The following is a 19,563-nucleotide window of genomic DNA, read 5'->3' as shown; positions in this document are numbered from 1 at the left end:
TGGAGCCAGCGAAGTTTTGGGCGAGGAAATGGAGGACGATGATGACGTTTGATGTTGCCACGTCTCATGGTGAACACCTGGTCTATGAAGGTCTTATCATATTCATATTACATTATATTGCCGTGGTTGTTTTGGTAGATCTTTAGTGCAATGACCAATGAAATGAACCAGTCAAATAATACCAGCGCATCCATTACCCGTCGTTCCCTCTTGAAGTGGCCCGGTTGCATCTGAAGCCCCGCGGGTTCGCTTCTCAACTGTGTGTAACCTGGTCGCAGGATTGGCCCCGGGGCGTCTGTGTATGGCCGCTGGGCACGCCGCGTCAGGGCTTTTTGAGGCCGGGTCACAACCCTCAGGCTACATCAGGGCAGTATGTTGGCGGGGGTTTGTCTGCCTTTGGGCAGTCTGCAGACGGAACGACGAGGCGACCTGTAGTCCGTCCGCGTGGAGGCTACCCAAGGGCGGCCCATCCCCCTGCAGTGGTGGACGGCCGGTGGGCGGCCTAGGTCGACCGCCCACCGGCCGTCCGAGCCTACCCGTGGTGTATGAGTTGAAGTCAGATGCATCATCATTTCATGGAAAGCAATGAAAAAAACAGTTTACGTCCGACTCCTGTGAAATGAGATTTTAAGATTGTCAACTTTTGAGTTCAACTTTTGTGCTAAGGTCACTTCGCTCAACTTAGGCTCTGACAAACTGGCATGTTGATATGCCGAAGATACGATCTTTATCAATCAATAAAAACGGTCACCAGTGACTGTCAGAGTCTTGCAAATTTTCTGAACTCGATCTTTTATTTATAACTTGATTTGATTGAAAGTGAGCTGAATTGAGGGAGTATGTGATAGAGAACAGGGATTCGGGAATATGCGGGCCCGCCCGCCCTCCAAACAAACAACACAGAAGATACGGATGCCGCCGGCGCCTCTCGAGTTCACGCCGGTGAAAACCTACATTTTCTTGCATTCATAGTTGAACAAGTCAAACAACGGTTTTTTCTACTCACCTGAAGTCGATGATGAGAAGGCAATGGAGCAGGGTCGGCTAGGGTCCGCACTTGGTCAGCGGACCTCGACCTTTTTTTTCGGGGTGGGGACTGTCAATCTTGTCAATTTTGACGACATGGCTCCGAGTCCGGTGTATCTCGATTCTCATCATTCAGATTACTTATAGGATTTTCATCATTCGGATTATGTGTCAAGCAAGGTCACATCATCACATGTTCTGTTCAACGGTTCACCGCCGAACACATGCAATAACGATGTGATGACGAAATCTTTATTGCTCTCTATACCACGAAAAATCCTATTTATAATCTTTATCACCTCATTTGATGATGCGATTGTAATTGGTTGTCATTTGTTCAAGTGTGATTGCTATTTTAAATCTTAGAAATTGATGAGTATGTCGCTTATTCATGATCGATGAAGAGACACACCGTGCCATACCATTTGGTCTTTTTTGAAAGGTGGTCTGAAAGACAAACATTCTAGATCCCTACACCACCGGTGGGTCGTGACCGCCATATGACCGGCTTTCACGGCCGCCCAAAGGCGGCCGTTCACCACGTACAACAAGGCGGTCTCTTGTTGGCCAATGGGGCGGCGTCTATGAGCTGCCCGAGCAGCGCCTGTTACAGTTCCCCCCAGGCGTTCAGTAACTGGTCTATCTACACGCGTGAAACGGCCGGCTGGCCGCCGGCAGCCTACCAAGGCCCTCCGCAGGCCATTGAGGCGAAGTCTCAAAATATAGGTCATGGTCGAGCAAAATCTGTTTGCAATCATTGAAGCACGGGACTTGTGATAAAGTGGTTTGAATTGGGTGTTCTCATTTATACCGCACGTGTCCAAAGGTGAAATACCAAATGAAATTACAATCTGAAAAAGAAGTTACAAATTGACCAGAGCAGGAAGTTTACATGGAGTCAATAACATGAGGACATGGGTCAGTTTACTCCGGATTCTGCATTTCCAGTCCCTGCCCCTGTCCCTGAGCCTGTACGCGATCCATCTCTTCGCGGATCTCGTCTTCCAAGGGCATTTCAAATCGGACGGGGTCCTCCATGTCCTCCAGCTCTTCAAACTTCACAGTGCCCGTAAAAACCGCACAATCGTTGTCATACACCAGCTTGTAAAATCTAAAATAAAATAAGAGATACTCGTTGGTATTTCATACACAAACATTTGAGAGGTGAAGATAGTTCATTACGCGCAAAAAGAGACTCACGCCATGGTATACAGAGGCCCTTCGGCGGACATCCTGGCGAGTTGTCTATCGATGCAACGCCATATATTGTTGGCACCGTGCCCAGCACGAATGCTCTGAAAGTTTCGAACGGCTTCAAAACGCTATTGAACCAATCGTGAAGGACACTGAGTCAGAGGGCCTTGGATGAAACGCGTCTAGTGCAATTCAAGAAGCACTCACAAGGTATGCAATTCAAACACGAAGGATCCACTCGCTTTCGTTCCACAATTGGTCAGCATTACGATGGTCAGTGGAGTGTCCACAATGGTTAACAATCTGGAAACCCCATGTTGGCAAAGGCATTAGTCTCTTGACCTGTGTAAGTCTACAACCTGAAATACGGGGACTTACTCGATGTAACAAGCGCTTGATGTTTGGGACCGTTCCCAATTTGGCATTCACACCAGGAGGATTGCGTATGTTGTGCAAAACCTAACAAGTGTAATCGGAAGGTACCATCAGAAGCGTTTGTGTTTGTTCAGGAGGCAGGGAAGAAGACGAGATAAGCTGACCAGATGGTGCATGCGCTCACGCGCATGCTTACCCGCGTCGCGAACTAAGGTATGGTAGGTGCTTGTAGCCGCAACTTCGGCTAGCCCGTTGACCACAGGAGGGAGCTGTTGGGTCACCCACTGGGCTCCCATAGCATTGACTTTCCCCTGAGAGTGCGAAAGCAAATACGATTACGAGTGAACAATAGAAGATGTCAGATTGAGATAAGGCCACAGTGAGAGATAACGCCACCCAGAAACCGAGTACGAAGAACAGGAGGCTGACCTTGATTGTCTGAAACAAGGAGTTGAGTAACAAGTCACCGTCAGGAGACTCAACCGCGGTGTAAGCACTGATGTTTGCCTCTTGCACCGACTTGTACGCGTAGGCATAGACTCAAGCCTGATGAGGGGTGTGTAAGTAACTCTGGATGCTCCCTATGTCATAAGCAGATCTGAAGCTTACTCGAAGTTCGGGGGAGTAGTTCCAAGGCCCAGCAGGTGCAGAGGGGTCTGCAGTTGTAGTTGAGGTGGGTTGCGACTCAACGGCAGTTGCGAGTTCTTCCACCCGTTGAGTCAGGCTGATGATTCGGTTAGTCAACCCACCCATGGTTTCTAAGATTCGATCAAGAGTTCCAGCGTCGTGCCCGGCCACCGAGATTTCAATTTGTGCCAGGCTGCGCTCAACCTAAAAGACATCGAAATGAACGTGTGAAACTTGAGGCGTTGAGCAAAATAGACTTATGTTTGTGCGATGAGTGAGGAACTCCTCGCGATGGCTGTTAAAGTCTTCAGAAGAAACTGGGTTTCCTGGCATATGGGATGGAGAGAGACATGAGGTGCTTGCCGAAAATAAAAGGCGGGAAGGTCAGATGAAGATTACCTGCGGAAGGACGCTGGCCTGTTTGTCCCAAACCCCGTTGAGCTCGCATTTGGGCGCGATTCGCGGCCAAAGAGGTGGCATCTGGGCTCTCCATCTGATTGAAGAGATCGTCTGGAGGAGGAATGCTCGTCAGGGAATCGGGGTCAAAGGAGCGAAACAAAATGAGAGGAAAGACTCATGCCCCTTGGAGTGGCAAGGGAATAAGGTTGCGAGCCGTGGTTGTTTTGCATGGTAATAACGAAAGGAAGGATGGAGAGCTGGCTTGGTTGGATTTTGACTGTGTGGAACGAATGGGGAAAATGGAAGTGGGCACGGCACGAGCGAACAACGCGGTGACTTTAAACTGGGTCAACAAGCTCTTCAAGGGGGGCCAGGCGCGTGTTCGCGTGTGGGATTGGCGTTGCTTGCCCCCTTTGGAAGTACCCTTGACGTGTGTCTGACCAATCAGATCAAGCGTCTCGTGTCGGCCTGCAGGCAAAGGGGGCCATATGGGCGACCTGGGATGCGGTCTGAAGACGCGACTCATCTCATCGCATCATCAGCACATGAGGAAATCATTTCGATCATCATTGCATGTCCACACAGAACAAGAGTATGTCATAAAATCATCATGTTTACATCATTGCACGTGGTCAGAGGTGAGGATCACATTTCATTCCCTTCCGAACTCTCGTTAGCTTCAGAAGCGGATGAGCTGGTGGGCGGGGGTTTGTTCTTTTTGTTTCCGGGTCCTTTTCCTTTTGCTTTTGCCCGCCTGGGCTGACGCGGTTTCACTGGTGCTGTTTCCCAAATATGCAACCCGTGTAAAAGTGTTTGCGACCACACATCCCCCGAGAGGGAAGTCATTGGGATATTTGCGCATTCCCGATGTACTTCGGCGGAGTAAAGGCTGGCTGAATTAAGGATGAAATCGTCTGTTGGCAGGTGTTGGATGTTGGCAATGGCGGTGCCAGTGGTGCGCCTCTCCACGCGTGCGTTGGAGCCCTCAGTCACCGGACAAGATGCTTCGTGGCAGTTATGTTGGACGTTCAACACACAATCAATGTGCTTCAACATGACAGGACAATGTAAGCACACGTTGAACACATTCGAAACAAACGGAGTGATCCTTACTGTGAGTTTCACCCATCGTTTGGACTCTGTTCCATGCAGGTTGCGCATCCCGTAAAACGCATTCAGGGAGCCTTTTTGAATGTCGCAAATGTGCAGCAACACCTTGGAGGCAGGTTGCCCATCTGGTTTCCACAGCGCCAACACTTGGACGATTTCGGTGCTGTTTGTGCTCTGGCATCGAAATTGTCCAGAAACCAATGATCAGAGAAGAGATCAGGCTGGGGGTTATGTGTCAGGGTAAATGACGATACCTTTAAAAAATCATCCTTCAGGACCTTCTGCCTGTTCTGTAAAGTCACGCTGTCAATTTCCGTCCACAAAAATTGAGAACCTTCGATTGCCAGGAAGGATGGAATTTCGGAAATCTCTTTGACGGGGCCTAGTTTGGAGTAAAGACAAGAATAAGCGTCCTTTGTAAGCACTGCTTGTATTCACTTTGAGACTCACGACCTTCTTTGAAAGTTCCGCTGGCCTCCTTGGGGCCAAGGCCCATCGAGCGAGCCAATTCAGGTAAATCTTTGAAGAGTTTCCGCACTTAAGCTCCTGCAGTACACCGCGCTTGGAGTTCCTTGTCAAAGAAAGAGTTGCCAGATAAAAGTGCACGCATCATTTGATAAGTGTTGAAGGTATTAGTGATGTCTCGGCCGGGGCTGAGTCTGTTGGAATGAACGGAGGCTGCCCGCAATACCGCATTATAACTTTCAAATTTTTGGGTGGCGAATAATGTTGCCGGACCGAAACGCCACATAGAGTCTTTGAGATGATTCAACATGTGGAACTTAGGCTTATTAACCCATTGAGCTGTATCTTGGATGAGCTGATTGTAAAAAATAGAAAGTGCAGACTCCATCTCTTTGAAAAATTGTTCCGTATTCTTAATTTAGTTTTGGAAAACAAAAGAACTGAGGAGACATAAACTCGTCCACAGGTGCCTTCGGTTGGCAGGGATGTAATCAAATAAGACAAATGGAACTGATTGTAGGACCGTTTGAAATTCTTTCCCCACGAGGCTTTGATAGAATTGGATGAGCGTATTTGGTTGAATCGGTGGAATGGCCAAACCTCTGGTGTTGAACGATCTCCAGCGGGCAGATATATTTGCATACATTTTGCTTCCTGGCTTGATCACACCCAAGGATTTCATGGTGTCTCTAAATAGGTACTTTGTTATTCCCAGTAGAACCACATGTAATATCTCTACCGGGGTGTCGAGGTGGCCATCGAAACCTGGGACCCAAAACCACACATTCAGTACGGCCAAGATGTACTGCTTACGGGAGGAACAGGCAAAACTGACCGCGAAGTCTCAACATTGGGTTGAACAATCGATCACCAAGCTGATCGTTCAATTGCTCACAGATCGTTTGGACGTCGTTTGGCTGGTTTGAGTCGTAGGCCGCTTGTACTTTCTTGACAAAATAAGTGTTTACGGAATCCACAATACCAGACAACCTGCCTTTCTGCTCGACCAAAGTCCTGGTGTTTGGCTTTTGTGCAGTGGTCCATATATTGACAGTGCGATTCCTGGTCGTCTTCCAATCCCGTTTGTCCAAAGAAAACTTAGTTAAAAGATAAAAGATAAAACAATCACATTAGATCCATTGTCTGGCCAAAAAATTGATACGGCGGCCGGGTTTTACCTGTGTTCCATCCATTTTGACTCCAATGAAGGCGGACACATATTCCTGCGTTTTTTTGTCCTTCATCTGGATAACATGCAAATCACAAATGCGACAAGGCGTGAGAGTGTTCGCCGGGTTGGTAGTGTTGCTGATCTCGGCGTGCATAGGCCCATCGCCCAGATGAAACAAAACAACAACCATTACAAGCACCTCGCCACCTGTAACGTGATCATACGCAACAAAACCTTGCGAGCTGTGATCACTTATATAAAGACGGCGCTCTCAGTTTAACCTTCAATATATAATCAGGCCACCACAACAGCTGAAAGACATGCATACTTACTTGATATCATCCACGACTTCGTCCAGTAACTCAAGTGCGGAGGCGGAATTTGAAGTCGCCGAAAAATGGATGTTGTACTCTTCATCCGTCATTTTCGGAGGTAATCCGGACAGCGTGAAGAACAAACTCATGTGTTTGTTCCACTTCTTGGACACATTGCCAGAAGTATCGTCAGAGTACATCGTGAGGGGGACGTGTTTAATGACGAGGCCGTTGGCTTTTGCACGCCAAGGGTTGAAAATCGGTAATGTTTGAATGCCGAGGGGGTCTTCTTCTGCCGGGGGTTGCGATGCGACATGTACATACATCAGCTGAATGATGCGTTAGTCAGGGGAGAAAGAGGGCCACTCACGATAGAAAAAAGTGGATGTTTTGGTCAACAGGAAGTCATTGTTTACCCTGATCTCCGAAACGGTCTTCCAGAACTCGATGACTGGAATAGTGCTCAGATCACACGAATCAAATTTAGGCTCCGCGGGAATGGAGATGGTAGTGCGGTTGTCGGGACCATGCTGCATTGTGGCCAAAAGACATTTTGCCATCACGTGTCCGTCTCGTTGAAAAAAAAACACAGGTACCGCAAGCTTGTTTGAAAATAATTGAGTCGGCTCGTAGATATAAAAATGTTTGCAAGATGACACAACCATTTGCACTCACAGGTCTTTTTCAAAATCTTCGCGCCACTTTTTGCTCTGGGAGAGGCGATTCACTGGCTCGTCGGTGGGAAGCTCCGGTAGACAAGTCAAGAAGGGGCTGACAAGAGGGTTTGCAAGTTCCTGAACGCCACACCAAACAGCACTGGGCGTCAGCATCGGGAATTGAATACGAGTCAAATGATTGGCAGACGAGCTGACATTACTTATGATGGTTTGAACTTTCAAACCAAACAGAGGCGTTCCAGATGGACTACTGCGTTCACTCACCGTGAACCCCAGCTGCTTTTTCAGGCGGGTGCTCAAGGCTCGTAAGACACCCCAATCAGGGAGTTGGACTCGACATATGTGGAGGATTGATCGGATTTGATGGTATTGTGATCGAGAGAGCAGACTTCTAGTTGACCCGATGATCAACAAAGCCACCAGATGCTGAAGAAACACATCTTTCAGCGCGGCTGCAATGCCTTACAAGCAATGAATGCGAAGGGAGCTTCCTTACCTCCTTCTTTTTGAAAGGGTACCAACCGTGGGATTCCTCTACGGTCACAGTGCGCAGTTCTGCCTCGAGGCCAGCCTCATCAATGGGGTCGTCTTCCTTGTCGTTCGCCATGGCCATGATGGCTCCGGCTAGTTTCGACATATCGACTTCGAGATCAGAATCTTCCGAGGCGGGGTTGTCATCTTCAGCAGCGGCGATTTCGAGAGCTTGCAAAAATGTGAGCGGTGAGGGAGGCCGCTCGGCATCTGCTTCTAGGCACTCCATTGGAGGTGCGTCTTCGAAAATTGCCTCCTGTTGAGTAGCCGGGATAGGGCATTCCGGAGGAGGGTTTGGGTCGAGGCCCGGGAGAGGCTGGTGAGCTGCCGCTTGTCGAGCTTCAAATCGGGCAGCTGCTTCAAGGTGCTTCTTGGATAACATATGGTTGCCATAGCTGGTCATTGTTCGGCGGCCGCAGAGCTGGCACTTCCAACGTGGGTCAGAGGGGTCCGCGGATAATGACTCAAAGTCTAGTGCCCAAAAGGTGCCATACGTGGTCGATTTAAAAGGTTCTTTGGTAGCGGAGAAGTCATGAGTGAACTTACAACGGTCTCGGATTTCGCCTAAGACCATGTTTTTCGGTTTTTCGGTTTGGGTGAGGGGGTCTCAGGTGGTGGTACGAAAATGGAAATGATTTGCGTGCTTTTGGCGGGAGTCTGGACAGAGGTTGGGTGTACGTCTCAGAGGCACGGTGACTCGTTGATGGCAAGTTTCAACGTTCTTGCGTCCTGAGGTACGTTCTCATTCTGAGGACTTCCGATTGTAACTCATGTGGCTTATGCCACTGAAACTCTCCCACATGGTCAACTTTGTCCAAATTATGTTTGGAAAAAGGGCTTTTGATCATCATCCGACGTCGGAGGTGATCAGTGGCTTATATACGGCATGCTGAGCCGGTTGCTCAGCATCGCGATTTTGTGTAGCGTCGGTCAGCGCGAGGGCGGCCTGTAGGCCGCTAACAGTTGAACATGGGGCGGCGACTGGCTGTCTCAAGGGCAGAGTACTGGGTGCCAACATGTGCGAACCGAAGCGGGCACAGAAGCGTCCAACAGGCAGATCTCAGGCCAGGGCGCGACACGACCCTTTGGGGGCTGCCGAGGATGAAATCACGACCCACGGGCCCCCGGTGGTGTACATAATCCAAAACAGCATAATTCGTGTTGTGGCAAGCTTTGTCTCAAATTTTGCTTCGTCCTGATGATTGGACATGGCGGCAAGCATCGCACACCTTTGAGAGTACTTGAGTTCAGAAGGATTGATCATATCACCTGTTAACACCAGCCAGACCATCAACCTCCTGCACGGAGAACTACTTGTTTATTGCCAAGTTTGTGGTCAGTATAGCTACAACGCTAATCTCCATAGGTCCCTCACAACTTCCTACTTGAAGAAATTCTCATCGTCCGAGAATCCCAACATAAAGCAAAAACTTTGCCTAAAATTACATACATGCAATGTGATCTCAATAAACTTGTGAATTGTGAGATCCAATAAATCTTCTTCATGTTCTTTTCGTTGAATAAATCAATCAATATCACTTCCACAGTTTTGTAGTTATGATCTCCAAGGACATTATTTCTTCAAATTTGGGTCACAATAATTCGAAAATGAACCACTGTTTTTTTTTTTGGAATTACTCATGCATGCATACATGATTTCATAAACAATGCTTACACTCGAAGAATAAGGGTACTCAAAGCAAAGTATGTAGCGCTACATACTTTTCGCTACATACTTTTTTTGGCGGGGACAAAGAAAAAAAATATACTTTTGGCCTCGCCTTCCCCGCCAAAAAAAGTATATAGCAAAAAGTATGTACACGTACATACTTACTTTGAGTACCCTTAATAAATTGATGATGTGATGGTCATTTTTTTGATATGATTGCTATATTCGGCAGTGGTAGTGAGGCTGTGCATTTATGATTGGCACGGATACCCAAAGGCACGACGGTATCCGATAAGTTCCATGAGGCCTGGGGATGAACGACCCCGGATATAAACAAATATGAATCTCTATAGTGCCAATCACACAGAGACTAATGGATCGAACTTTTTTTAGAAACTGAAGACATACGCGAGCTGGGCAGTCTTGATGGCTTTCAAAATAACTCATATCAAACTGAACTTACTCTTCTTGTTTGAATTTTATATCATGTTTTAATTTTTTTCTCATCTTTTATGGAAGTTGTGCAGACACTTTATCTGGTGGAACAACTAACTCCGTATCTACTCACCCTTTTGTAACTTGCCCCATCGAAACTCAGTCTCCGCTCAGATTCCAACTTGTCGAATCAGAATCTTGTTTTCTTTTACTTACTTACATATGCGTTTTCGGCCATTGCTTTATTCACAAATAGGTAGATCATGATTTGTGAAATTTCATCTTGATTTTTTATAGTGTACTTACATATGAGTTATCGGTTATTGCTTTCTTCACAAATATACATATAAGTTCCTCGCTGCGCTCGAAGCGTGCGAGAGTCAGTGTGGGACTTTGTTGAGTTTCCCTTCTGGCACCAAGCATACTTTGACTCGGTGTCCGAACTCTGATATTAGATGACTCCCACGATCCTTGGACCTTCACGCACGCTTCCATAAACACACACGATAAAAACTCTCGACTGTTTCGTTTCTTTTTCATTTTTTTCAAAAATCCTGCCAGGCTTTTCATCAATCAAGAAAATCAAGAAATATCTATTTTTTGGTTTATTTTTTGATTTGATTTGATCATGGTCTCTTTTTCCATCATTTTCGCTTTTGCTCTTTCAGCAGGTAAATCTCATTGGTCTCATATATATATAACAATTTCAATATTTTTCTTCCATGATACTAAATCAAACCTTTCAATCTGAATCTTTGATATTTCATCTTAGCTTGCACACTCGCTTTCCCGATCCCAACGTAAGCCATCTTCTGAACATTGGACTTTTCATTTCATTAAGAGATATTCACCTCTATCTTTACAAAATGATCAGTAAGGATTCCGCGACCCAAGAATTGATTCAGCGAGATTCCTACTCAAATTTCGAGTAAGCATTCAATTCTTCTCTGTCACATTCACCACCATCACTCATTTCATTCTTCTTCTCCAACTAGAACTCCTGATCAACACGCGGAGTTATCCAGACGCAGGTATGTATTTTCAATTTTGTATTTCAAGTTTAGCTTGACAAAGCCCCTCCTCTGAGTCTTGGCGCGGAAGAGCGGTGGGCTTGGTTAAGCTAATTGAGAAGTGGACATCGAAGCAAGTTGACTCATGTCTTCTTCAATGGCATTTTGTCCTATGACGCAGTCCATTGTTCTACTACGCAGGCGGTGGTGCTGCTTACTTAGACCCCGGCGGGCACCCCATCCGCCCCATCGTCCGAGGCTCACGGCAAGATATAGCGAGATCACATAACCGTGCCCCGCCCCATCGTTGAGCAGGTTGCTCATGTCTTTCAGTCTCGCTTTTAGTCCAGTTAGTGTATTCTTTGATTTGAAGCTCCTAAAAGAGACTAGTTCTGATATGAACCAACCTACTTTTGACCGGCTCAGTGCTCATCAAGCACAATTTGACTCCTTCCTTTCCAACCTCTGCTTCTATCTTTCAAATGGTTTCTTTATCTTGGCTTCAACACGCAATTACGTACTTGACTTCTAGCTACATGCCTGTGATTCACCGTCTTTTTTATTTTGTTTTTTTTTCAAATTCAAAGATTGCAGAAATTCTTTCTTTTACATCAAATTGGCTGTTCTCCAATCAACTTAAACTTGTACATTTTCTTATTTATTCTTTGGGGGCCAGCGAAGACAAAATTGATTATTTTTGTACATTAAAACACCACTGAATTTGACCTTCTTCAACACATCCAAAATCATGGTAACCAAAGATTTTGAAATTATACCTTCATCCTCATCACTTTCTCTACTTTCATCTTCACATAAAGGATGATCATTAACTTTTCCAATTGACTTTTCACCGACATCGTCACACCTTGACCAATAAATCCTTTTGCGAGTTGACCACCTAATCCCATAAAGAATGAAGTTTTCCAATCACCACCTGATTTGATGAACCTTTGTTTTAAAATCTTGTAAGCTGTTTGTTTTCCTCCTTTAGTTTGAATCAAAGTTTTTGAAAGGATTAAAGGATAAGTTAAAATCGTTGCACAGTTGGATGCGATGGCTGATCCAAGAAACGTTTCAAAAAAACTTGATTTCGGTCTTACAAATAATTTCATTAAGTAAAATGTCATGGATGGATTTAAAGTTAAAATACAATTATTTAAATAACCTGACCAAAATCCTAACCAACCTCTTTCTCTTTTGATGGAATTGATAATCACTAAAACTTTTCGAGATCGATCGTTTGATTCATCATCTGAATCGGAATCGGAATCTGAACCAGAACCGATGATCGAAGGTGGATTTTCACTTATAGGAGTGTCCATCACTCTAGGGGTCGGTCTTGGTGTAGGTTTCGAAGTTTGAAGACGAACTGTAATATTACTGAGTGGACACGTAAAAGCCTTTGACATCATTCCAGCCAATGCACCCATGAGCAATTCACCTAAGACACCTTGCATAGATCCTAAATTGAATTTACTAGATAATCCTTTTGATTGATGTCGTTTGGCTATAGCTAAAAGTTTATGTAGTAAAGTATAAACATAAAAATAAACAAAGCTACTTAACATCGTTGCACAAGTATCAATTAAAAGTCCATGATAAAACGCTCGAAGTCCATCAGGTTCGATCCGTAAGATTGTAAAAAACGATTCTCTAACAGTTGAATAATTTCGTCTTCGAGCTCCAATTCGAGCGGTAGTAGTCGTCATATACGATTTTTCAGAGTGAGCCATAGAAGTCTGACGACTCAGGCCTGGTCTCGTCAGGTTCGTCTCTGAGCCTTGCACCCTTGTACCTGTTCGTATAGGACGGGTTTGCATACGGGTAGTGATCTAAGGAAGGAAAGAGCAGAGATGATTAGAACCATTAGATCTGTTTGTGATTCATGAATGTGTTTACACTCTGCGTACCAAGTCAAGTGGATAAACTAAAGCGTTAGAGACTGTCGCCCCGATCGCCCCGGCAAAAGCTTGAGCAAGTGGTGGTAGATGTGCCAAATTGATGACCTTTGGTGTAGTATCTGCTTCGTCATTTTGATTCATGTTCTTGAGTGGTGATATGGATGATGGTGATAAGCTAGTAAGCAAGTTGTTGATTAAGCTTGAATGAAGTTCGAATGTAGTTAATGTGAGGTACGGATAGGGATACTTTGAGTTCGGCTATTAAGGAATGCTTGTGTATGTATGTAGTGTACTTTGAGTGTCTGTCATGTATGTAAAATCGTCATCATCCCAATCTTAAAATGAAGTTCACTTAGAGCATCCACTATCGTTACAGTAAAAGTTCAGTAAATTTTACAGTACCGATTTCAAAGTACAGTAAAATTAGGTACAGAAAGGTGGAAATCCACTATCGTTTCAGTATATACAGTCATTTAAGAAGAGCTTGCCCCAAATTCCCCGCCAATTCGCTTGAGTTTTGCGGGCAATTTGGGGCAAGCTTTTCTTAAATGACTGTACCATTCTGTACGGTACGTACCGTACAGAATGGACCCTGTCCCACAATCGCGCTCTCCGTAAAAAAACTGCAAATCTCAATCAAGTTGGACTTTTTGGGGTTGCTCATGAGTTGACATCTCAGTTTGAGAACAAACAATAGTTTGGAGAATCATTGATTCAGAAACAACTGATCTAACAGACGTTTTGAAACAAACGATTCAAAAAACGATTTGAAAACGAGCAATATGAGAAAAAAGATTTGAAAGCAAACGATTCAAAAAACCTGATTTGAAAACAGATGATTTGAGAACAGGGAGACTTGGTGACAGTGGTCAGCAGTAACAATGTGTGATAGGTATGCTGGGAATCAGGATGAATGGCAAGTTTGGTGTATGTAGGTGGATCGAGAGTAGAATCAAAGGCAGAGGTGTAGTCAAACTTTGACTTTTGGGAGTGGGATGTGATGTGCGCCTCGGTAAAGTCCAGTACTTTTCCACATACCGATTCGGTAGAGGTCCAGTATATTTGCTGGACCCCTACCGATTTTCCACCGATTCTGTTGGTACAGATCTGTATTTTGACCACGATTGGGAATTTCGAGGCTCGGTACGGTAAATTTCAGTAAAATTTACCGTACCGAGGCCATTTACAGAGACGATAGTGGATGCTCTTAAGCATCTCCTATCGTCTCGGTAAAGGGCTTCGGTACGGTAAATTTTACTGTACCGACCCTCAAATTCCCCAATCGTGTCTAAAACACGATTCGGTATCCACCGAATTGGTCAAAATTCTGTAGAGGTCCAGCAAATTTACTGGACCTCTACTGATTCGGTATCTGCGGGGAAACCATTGTTCTCACCATTTGGTACTGTACCAAGGCACTTTCTTTCCAACGATAGTGGATTTCGACAGTTCTGTACCGATTGATACTGTACCGAACACCTACGTACAGAAAATTTACTGAAAATTTACTCGAACGATAGGAGATGCTCTTAGGGGATACAAAGTAGAAAGCCGGGCACGTGCCCGGGCATGTGCCCACAAGTCCAGATCCCAAATCTTGGCTGTAAAATCGGGATCTGGACTTGTGGACACGTACCCGGGCACGTGCCCGGCTTTCTACTTTGTATCCCCTAACTCTCCTTAGAGCATCCACAGTGGTGGGCTCCAAATCGGGGCTATCGCCAAATTTGGTGACTGAGCCCCGATTTTTTGGTGCAATGGCAGTCCCCATCGCCAAATTTTTTTGTAGCCGGCTTCAAATTTCGAGCTTTGGGCTACATATTTGGCAACAAAAAGCCGGGCTCCAAATTCCCGCACTTGTTCAATCCCATACCTCACACATGTAAGCCCACGCGTACCAATCTCAAAGTGTGTGTAACACATAGAATCTACACTTTTGAAGTCCGAACGACTGCATCCGGATTGATTTGGGGCCCCACCAAATTTGAATTCGCTCGATTTGGAGCCCCGATTTGGAGCCCACCACTGTGGATGCTCTTACTATGCATTTGCTCTGAGAAGGCACCTTTGTACATATATATCGATCAATTTTCAATTTCATAAATCTCCTTTAATCTTTTCAACCCTTAAAAATATCTTTTTAAAAATATAATTTAAAAAAAAATCAACAACCTGATCATCATAATATTTAAAAAAAGGAATTACATCGTAACTTATAATTGAACCACATCCAAAATATCAAAAGAGAGGGGAGTTTGAAACACATATATAGAGAAAAAAAAAACAATAGGAAAACAAAACAAACAAAACACTCAGAGTTATGGTGGTGTATTTTATTAAGTAATTTGTGAGAAGAAAAAATGGAGAAAAGAAAAATGGATGATTTGTTAAATTTAATATGATGATCATTAGAATTTAATAAAAAAAAGGAAAGTTCACAGGTAGGGAAAAAAAAGATGAACAAAAGATGATAAAATCTTTTTTATGAAAAAAACACACACACATTCAATAAAACATATATATATATATATGACATTTTTTCTTTCAATGTTTTTTTTGGTGTTTCATTTAATTATTTCATTTAAAGTACAGAAGTTACATCATCACCAGCAATATATGAATTCCTAAATCAAAGAAAAAGTTTCCAAAAAAAAAGAATCAGTCAAATGAAATCAAATCGAAATCCACCAAGTTTTTTTTTTCTTTGCAACTCAAATCCAATCACTCACAATTCCTTCAAAGCTTTAGCCACACCAAAACTAGCAGCAGCCATAGCTTGTTTAGTTTGTTTAGTAAAAATAGTAGATCCACTAATCTCTTGCATTTCACTTAACCTATTACAATTATTTGATAATTCATTCAAGATTCGATCGGTTTCAGGTTTAGGAGGTAATGAATCTGTTGTCATGGCCACAATTGATGAAACGATCGTAATGATTTGAGTTAAGTTTTCAGTCAAGGCTTGACTTCCTTGTGCTCCTCCTCCTCTAATGGCTGATAATAAAGTTTGAATATATGCTACAATCGATTCGGTTTGAGTTTCGAGATATGCCTAAAAGAAAGGAAAAATCATCATTAGTTTTATGTGTGTATACTTCAAGTTTTGTAGTTTTAACTCACTTTCAATTTCTCTCGTTCCTCATCCTCAGCCCTTGAGACTCCTAATCCAAAGTTACTGATATCTTTTACATCTGAATCTTCATATTGAGCTAAGCCTCTTGATGTACCATTAGAAGTTGGAAGTGGATTGATCTCAACATTAGCTCGACGTGGAGGTGAATCAAAAACTTTTTCAAGATTAGTGGTAGATGAACCAGAAGCCGAATCTCTTAAATCAGATTCGTTACTACCATCAAATCCACTAGGTGATCGTATAGCTTCGTATTTACTTCCAAGTTTGCTAATCGAAGCTGATTGCTGTGAACGATGTCCAGCTTCAGGTGAAGTAGTACCATCATAAGCAGATTGAAGGTCTCGAATGTTTTTAAAAGGTGTTTTAGGAGGTGTGACAGGCTGACGAGTATCAGGAAATCGATTCTCGTCAGGTCGAATATGAAGAGGTTTCAGAGGAAATGGTGATCTTAAAGATGTTAATTTGGTATCTTCCTTTTGTTGGTCTCTAATGATTTTGAGAGATGGCTTATTTGAATTCTTGTCAATAGAACCATTTCCATTCTTGTTCAGATGTGAAAATTGAGTTTGAGAAGCAAGGATTGATAAACTATCATCATCTTCATCCTGTCGACCGTTAGAATGATAGTTTTCATAACGTTCAACCTCCATTGTATTAGCTTTCCGCATCCCAACCAACTTGACCAATTCAATCATACTAAAACTCAGATGACTTGATGCCGCATCTAACAAGCTGATCGGTGACAAACCCAAGCTCACAACATGATTCTTTGCCGCCGTGATAAGGTTGCTAAGGGTAGCATTAATACGAGCTTTAAGACCTTCAAGTTTGTCTCGATCTTCTGATGATAGTGAATTAGTCCGTGATATATTGGCTTCAAACTGTTGAATGTCTTCATCTACGGTACCGACAGCTGTGATAACCGTTCGCATAGCGGTGATGACTTCATTGTTGCCATTTGATCGACCAGCCTGTAAAAGTTCATCGATCGATGATGTAAAAGCCGTAAAGTGGATATCTGCAATGGCACCGTTCCCAGTGACCGGAAAACGTTCGCTGGGGATAAAATTCTTGGTAGCATGAAGTACCGATGTACCTGTTTTGAGTTAACAAATTTGATCAAGTCAGTTTTGAACTCGAAGGGTCTTAGACTTGTCGGCTTACGTTTCAGATGGCGTAATTCGGTCTTGGCGGCTTCATATCGTTTTTTGTTGAACGTGACGTCTTCTTCCAATTCACGTATTGTTTCTTGATCCGCCTCCCGGTCTGCTACCAATTCGTCTTGTTTGATTTGCAATTGTCGTAACTCGTTTAACAGATCCTTCACTTCGTCCTTTAATCGATCAACAATGGCTGTACTGGCTAATGATGGCTTGTTAGCCGCCCTAGAATTCTCTCGTTCCAAGTCTCCAATCTCTTGTTTCAAACGACTAATTTCTTCGTTCGCCAGTTGCATCTCTCTTGAGTTTGAGTTTCTTTGGTCTTCTAGGTTGTCTTCAAGTTCCTTCAACTCTTCCCTCTGACGTGCACATCGCTGGAAAGTGTAAAACGCATTAGAAAGACAAACTATTGATTGGGTGGTCAGTGAAAGCTCTTACCTCTTTCATAGTAGTCAGCTGTTCTTCTAGATCACTGATCCTTTCAGAGTCTTCAGCGCGCATTTCCGTCAGCCGTTGGGTCTGTTCAAGCTCTTGTTCAAGGTTCTTGATCTTGGTTTGCATAACTGAGATCCGTCGTTCATATTCATGAGTCGACCTAATGCTACCGGATCTATCTTTAACCGGTGAGCGAGGTTCAGAAGGAAGGCTCTTGTTGGATATATATTTCAATGATGATAGACTGCCTGAACCACGTTTACTACTGTTACCAACGCCAAAGTAATCGCTCCGTTCAGTCGATGCCGTCTCAGGTGGTCGGTCTCTCTCTCGCTGATTATCCCTTTCGCGCTCCGACGATAGTGGATTAGATTTGAGGGACAATTTTGACGGACCGGACCGTATGGACGATGCATCGTCATAAGCCTCATTTTGATCCATCACAAACGTAGATTTGTCGGGTACAATCACATCGTTTGCAAGTACACCACCAGCTACACCGTTACTAGGCTGGAGAGGGCGAAGGGGTGGCTTGGATGACGAAGATGCCTGTGAAGGATTGGGTGGCAGTCTGTGTCGAGGATCTGAGGGAGGTTTGTTACTACTAGCTTGAGAATTGGGATAATTGTTGCGTGGGGGAGTTGGGGCGAACTGTGAAATGAATACAATGGAGTTAGCAATGGAGGACAAATTAGGAGATGCCTCGTTAGGTGAAGTAGGAAGGACTGACCTCGGGTTCAAGGAATTCAGGATATCGACGTTCCAGTTCAAAGAATACATCACTTGCCAAATCTTTGAATCTCGAACGAGGAAGGGTAGCTAATTTCTGTCGAGCTTGGTTACGTTTGGGATGATATTCATCTCGGGAGAGCAAAAAGGGGGCTTGAAGAGTTTTCCGATTCGATAAGAGAGGGCGGGTCAATGGACAATTCTAGTGCTATCGGTCGAGCATTCAAGGTGGACTCACATCCTCCTTTGCCTTCGCCACCATCCTGTTCTCCGCGTTCGATTCTTCGACAAAGTTCATCGTATACATCAGTACTTAGTTCTTGAAACTGTTGACGAGTCAGACGAGTGAGCTTGTCACGAGGATTGGTTCGGTTCTGAGAGCCTGAGAAAACAGATATGGTTGATAATGATGAGTTCCAGTAAAGGGATCGATATGCAAAAATTTGTTTGACCGACTTTTTGAGTTACTGCCCTGGCCCTGATAGAGCCAGCCATTCAATTGGTCATAATGTATTCGAGCAGTACGACGACTTTGTTCGGGGTCAGGGGCAGAGCTACCCGTATTTGAGGAGGGATAATTATTTGATGATGTGGTAGGTTGAGACCTAGATGATGGAGAAGGCCTTGTTTCGGAACGCTGATAACTTGAAAGACCAATAGACTGATTGTCGAATTGACTTTGAGGGGTAGTGGGGTATCGAGACATATCCCAATTGAATTCCGAGTGATGAAAAAGTTAAGCAGCTTGAGGTTGAGGTAGTGAGCTTGGTTGAAGTAGGTCAAGTCAAGAATCAGTTTGTAAGAGTTGAGAATGAATTGATGGATATCATGAAATGTTTGATGAATGATATTGACAAGTTGTTGATGAGAGTCTATGTGAGTCAAGTGTGATTAGTAGAGTGTTCTGGAGTGGTGGAATGAAACTGAAATCTACTAAAATTGAGTTTTAAGTCTTAAATTCCCAATCACATCAGCCAAGCCAACTCAATCTTTGAACGGAACCCTGGCCCGGCTTCATTCAACACTTCAAACCCTTTCAATTCAACCTGTCTCATCCTGTACCCTGTGAAAATTTATCAAGCTTGCCGTGCATCGCCTTCGGCATCATCTCACATCCCGGGCAACCTTCCATGATCAACACTACAGGTGGATCGACGGAAGGCAATAAACATGACCAATTATTTGGGAACAATCCGTGCAAA

General features: G+C 44.2%; 4 protein-coding genes across 4 annotated transcripts; all 4 read right to left on the bottom strand.

The window, feature by feature from the left end:
- Positions 1-1,376: 1,376 nt before the first annotated feature.
- Positions 1,377-3,851, bottom strand: MELLADRAFT_91109 (uncharacterized protein; the record flags this gene model as incomplete). The annotated part of the gene is made up of 11 exons (XM_007405109.1): positions 1,377-1,387; positions 1,439-1,740; positions 1,955-2,137; positions 2,227-2,338; positions 2,428-2,461; positions 2,599-2,679; positions 2,760-2,906; positions 3,025-3,114; positions 3,205-3,426; positions 3,622-3,746; positions 3,797-3,851. 11 exons carry the CDS (start codon positions 3,849-3,851, stop codon positions 1,377-1,379), a joined length of 1,362 nt encoding a protein of 453 aa, XP_007405171.1.
- A 3,707-nt stretch (positions 3,852-7,558) lies between these two features.
- MELLADRAFT_91108 (uncharacterized protein) lies at positions 7,559-8,463 on the bottom strand (the record flags this gene model as incomplete). Its single annotated transcript, XM_007405108.1, has 4 exons — positions 7,559-7,573; positions 7,623-7,784; positions 7,855-8,360; positions 8,436-8,463. 4 exons carry the CDS (start codon positions 8,461-8,463, stop codon positions 7,559-7,561), a joined length of 711 nt encoding a protein of 236 aa, XP_007405170.1.
- A 3,310-nt stretch (positions 8,464-11,773) lies between these two features.
- MELLADRAFT_91107 (uncharacterized protein) lies at positions 11,774-13,045 on the bottom strand (the record flags this gene model as incomplete). The annotated part of the gene is made up of 2 exons (XM_007405107.1): positions 11,774-12,835; positions 12,914-13,045. The coding sequence occupies 2 exons, from the start codon at positions 13,043-13,045 to the stop codon at positions 11,774-11,776; spliced, it is 1,194 nt and encodes a 397-aa protein (XP_007405169.1).
- A 2,228-nt stretch (positions 13,046-15,273) lies between these two features.
- Positions 15,274-19,067, bottom strand: MELLADRAFT_115294 (uncharacterized protein; the record flags this gene model as incomplete). The annotated part of the gene is made up of 8 exons (XM_007405106.1): positions 15,274-15,528; positions 15,634-15,956; positions 16,025-17,133; positions 17,202-17,571; positions 17,636-18,283; positions 18,363-18,514; positions 18,600-18,743; positions 18,818-19,067. The coding sequence occupies 8 exons, from the start codon at positions 19,065-19,067 to the stop codon at positions 15,486-15,488; spliced, it is 3,039 nt and encodes a 1,012-aa protein (XP_007405168.1).
- Between the last annotated feature and the right edge of the window lie 496 nt (positions 19,068-19,563).

This window comes from Melampsora larici-populina (genome assembly GCF_000204055.1).
Source record: "Melampsora larici-populina 98AG31 unplaced genomic scaffold MELLAscaffold_3, whole genome shotgun sequence".
In the NCBI taxonomy this organism is placed as follows: domain Eukaryota; kingdom Fungi; phylum Basidiomycota; class Pucciniomycetes; order Pucciniales; family Melampsoraceae; genus Melampsora; species Melampsora laricis-populina.
The sequence above is the reverse complement of the archived record's forward strand: the minus strand, read 5'-3'. Positions and strand labels throughout refer to the sequence as shown.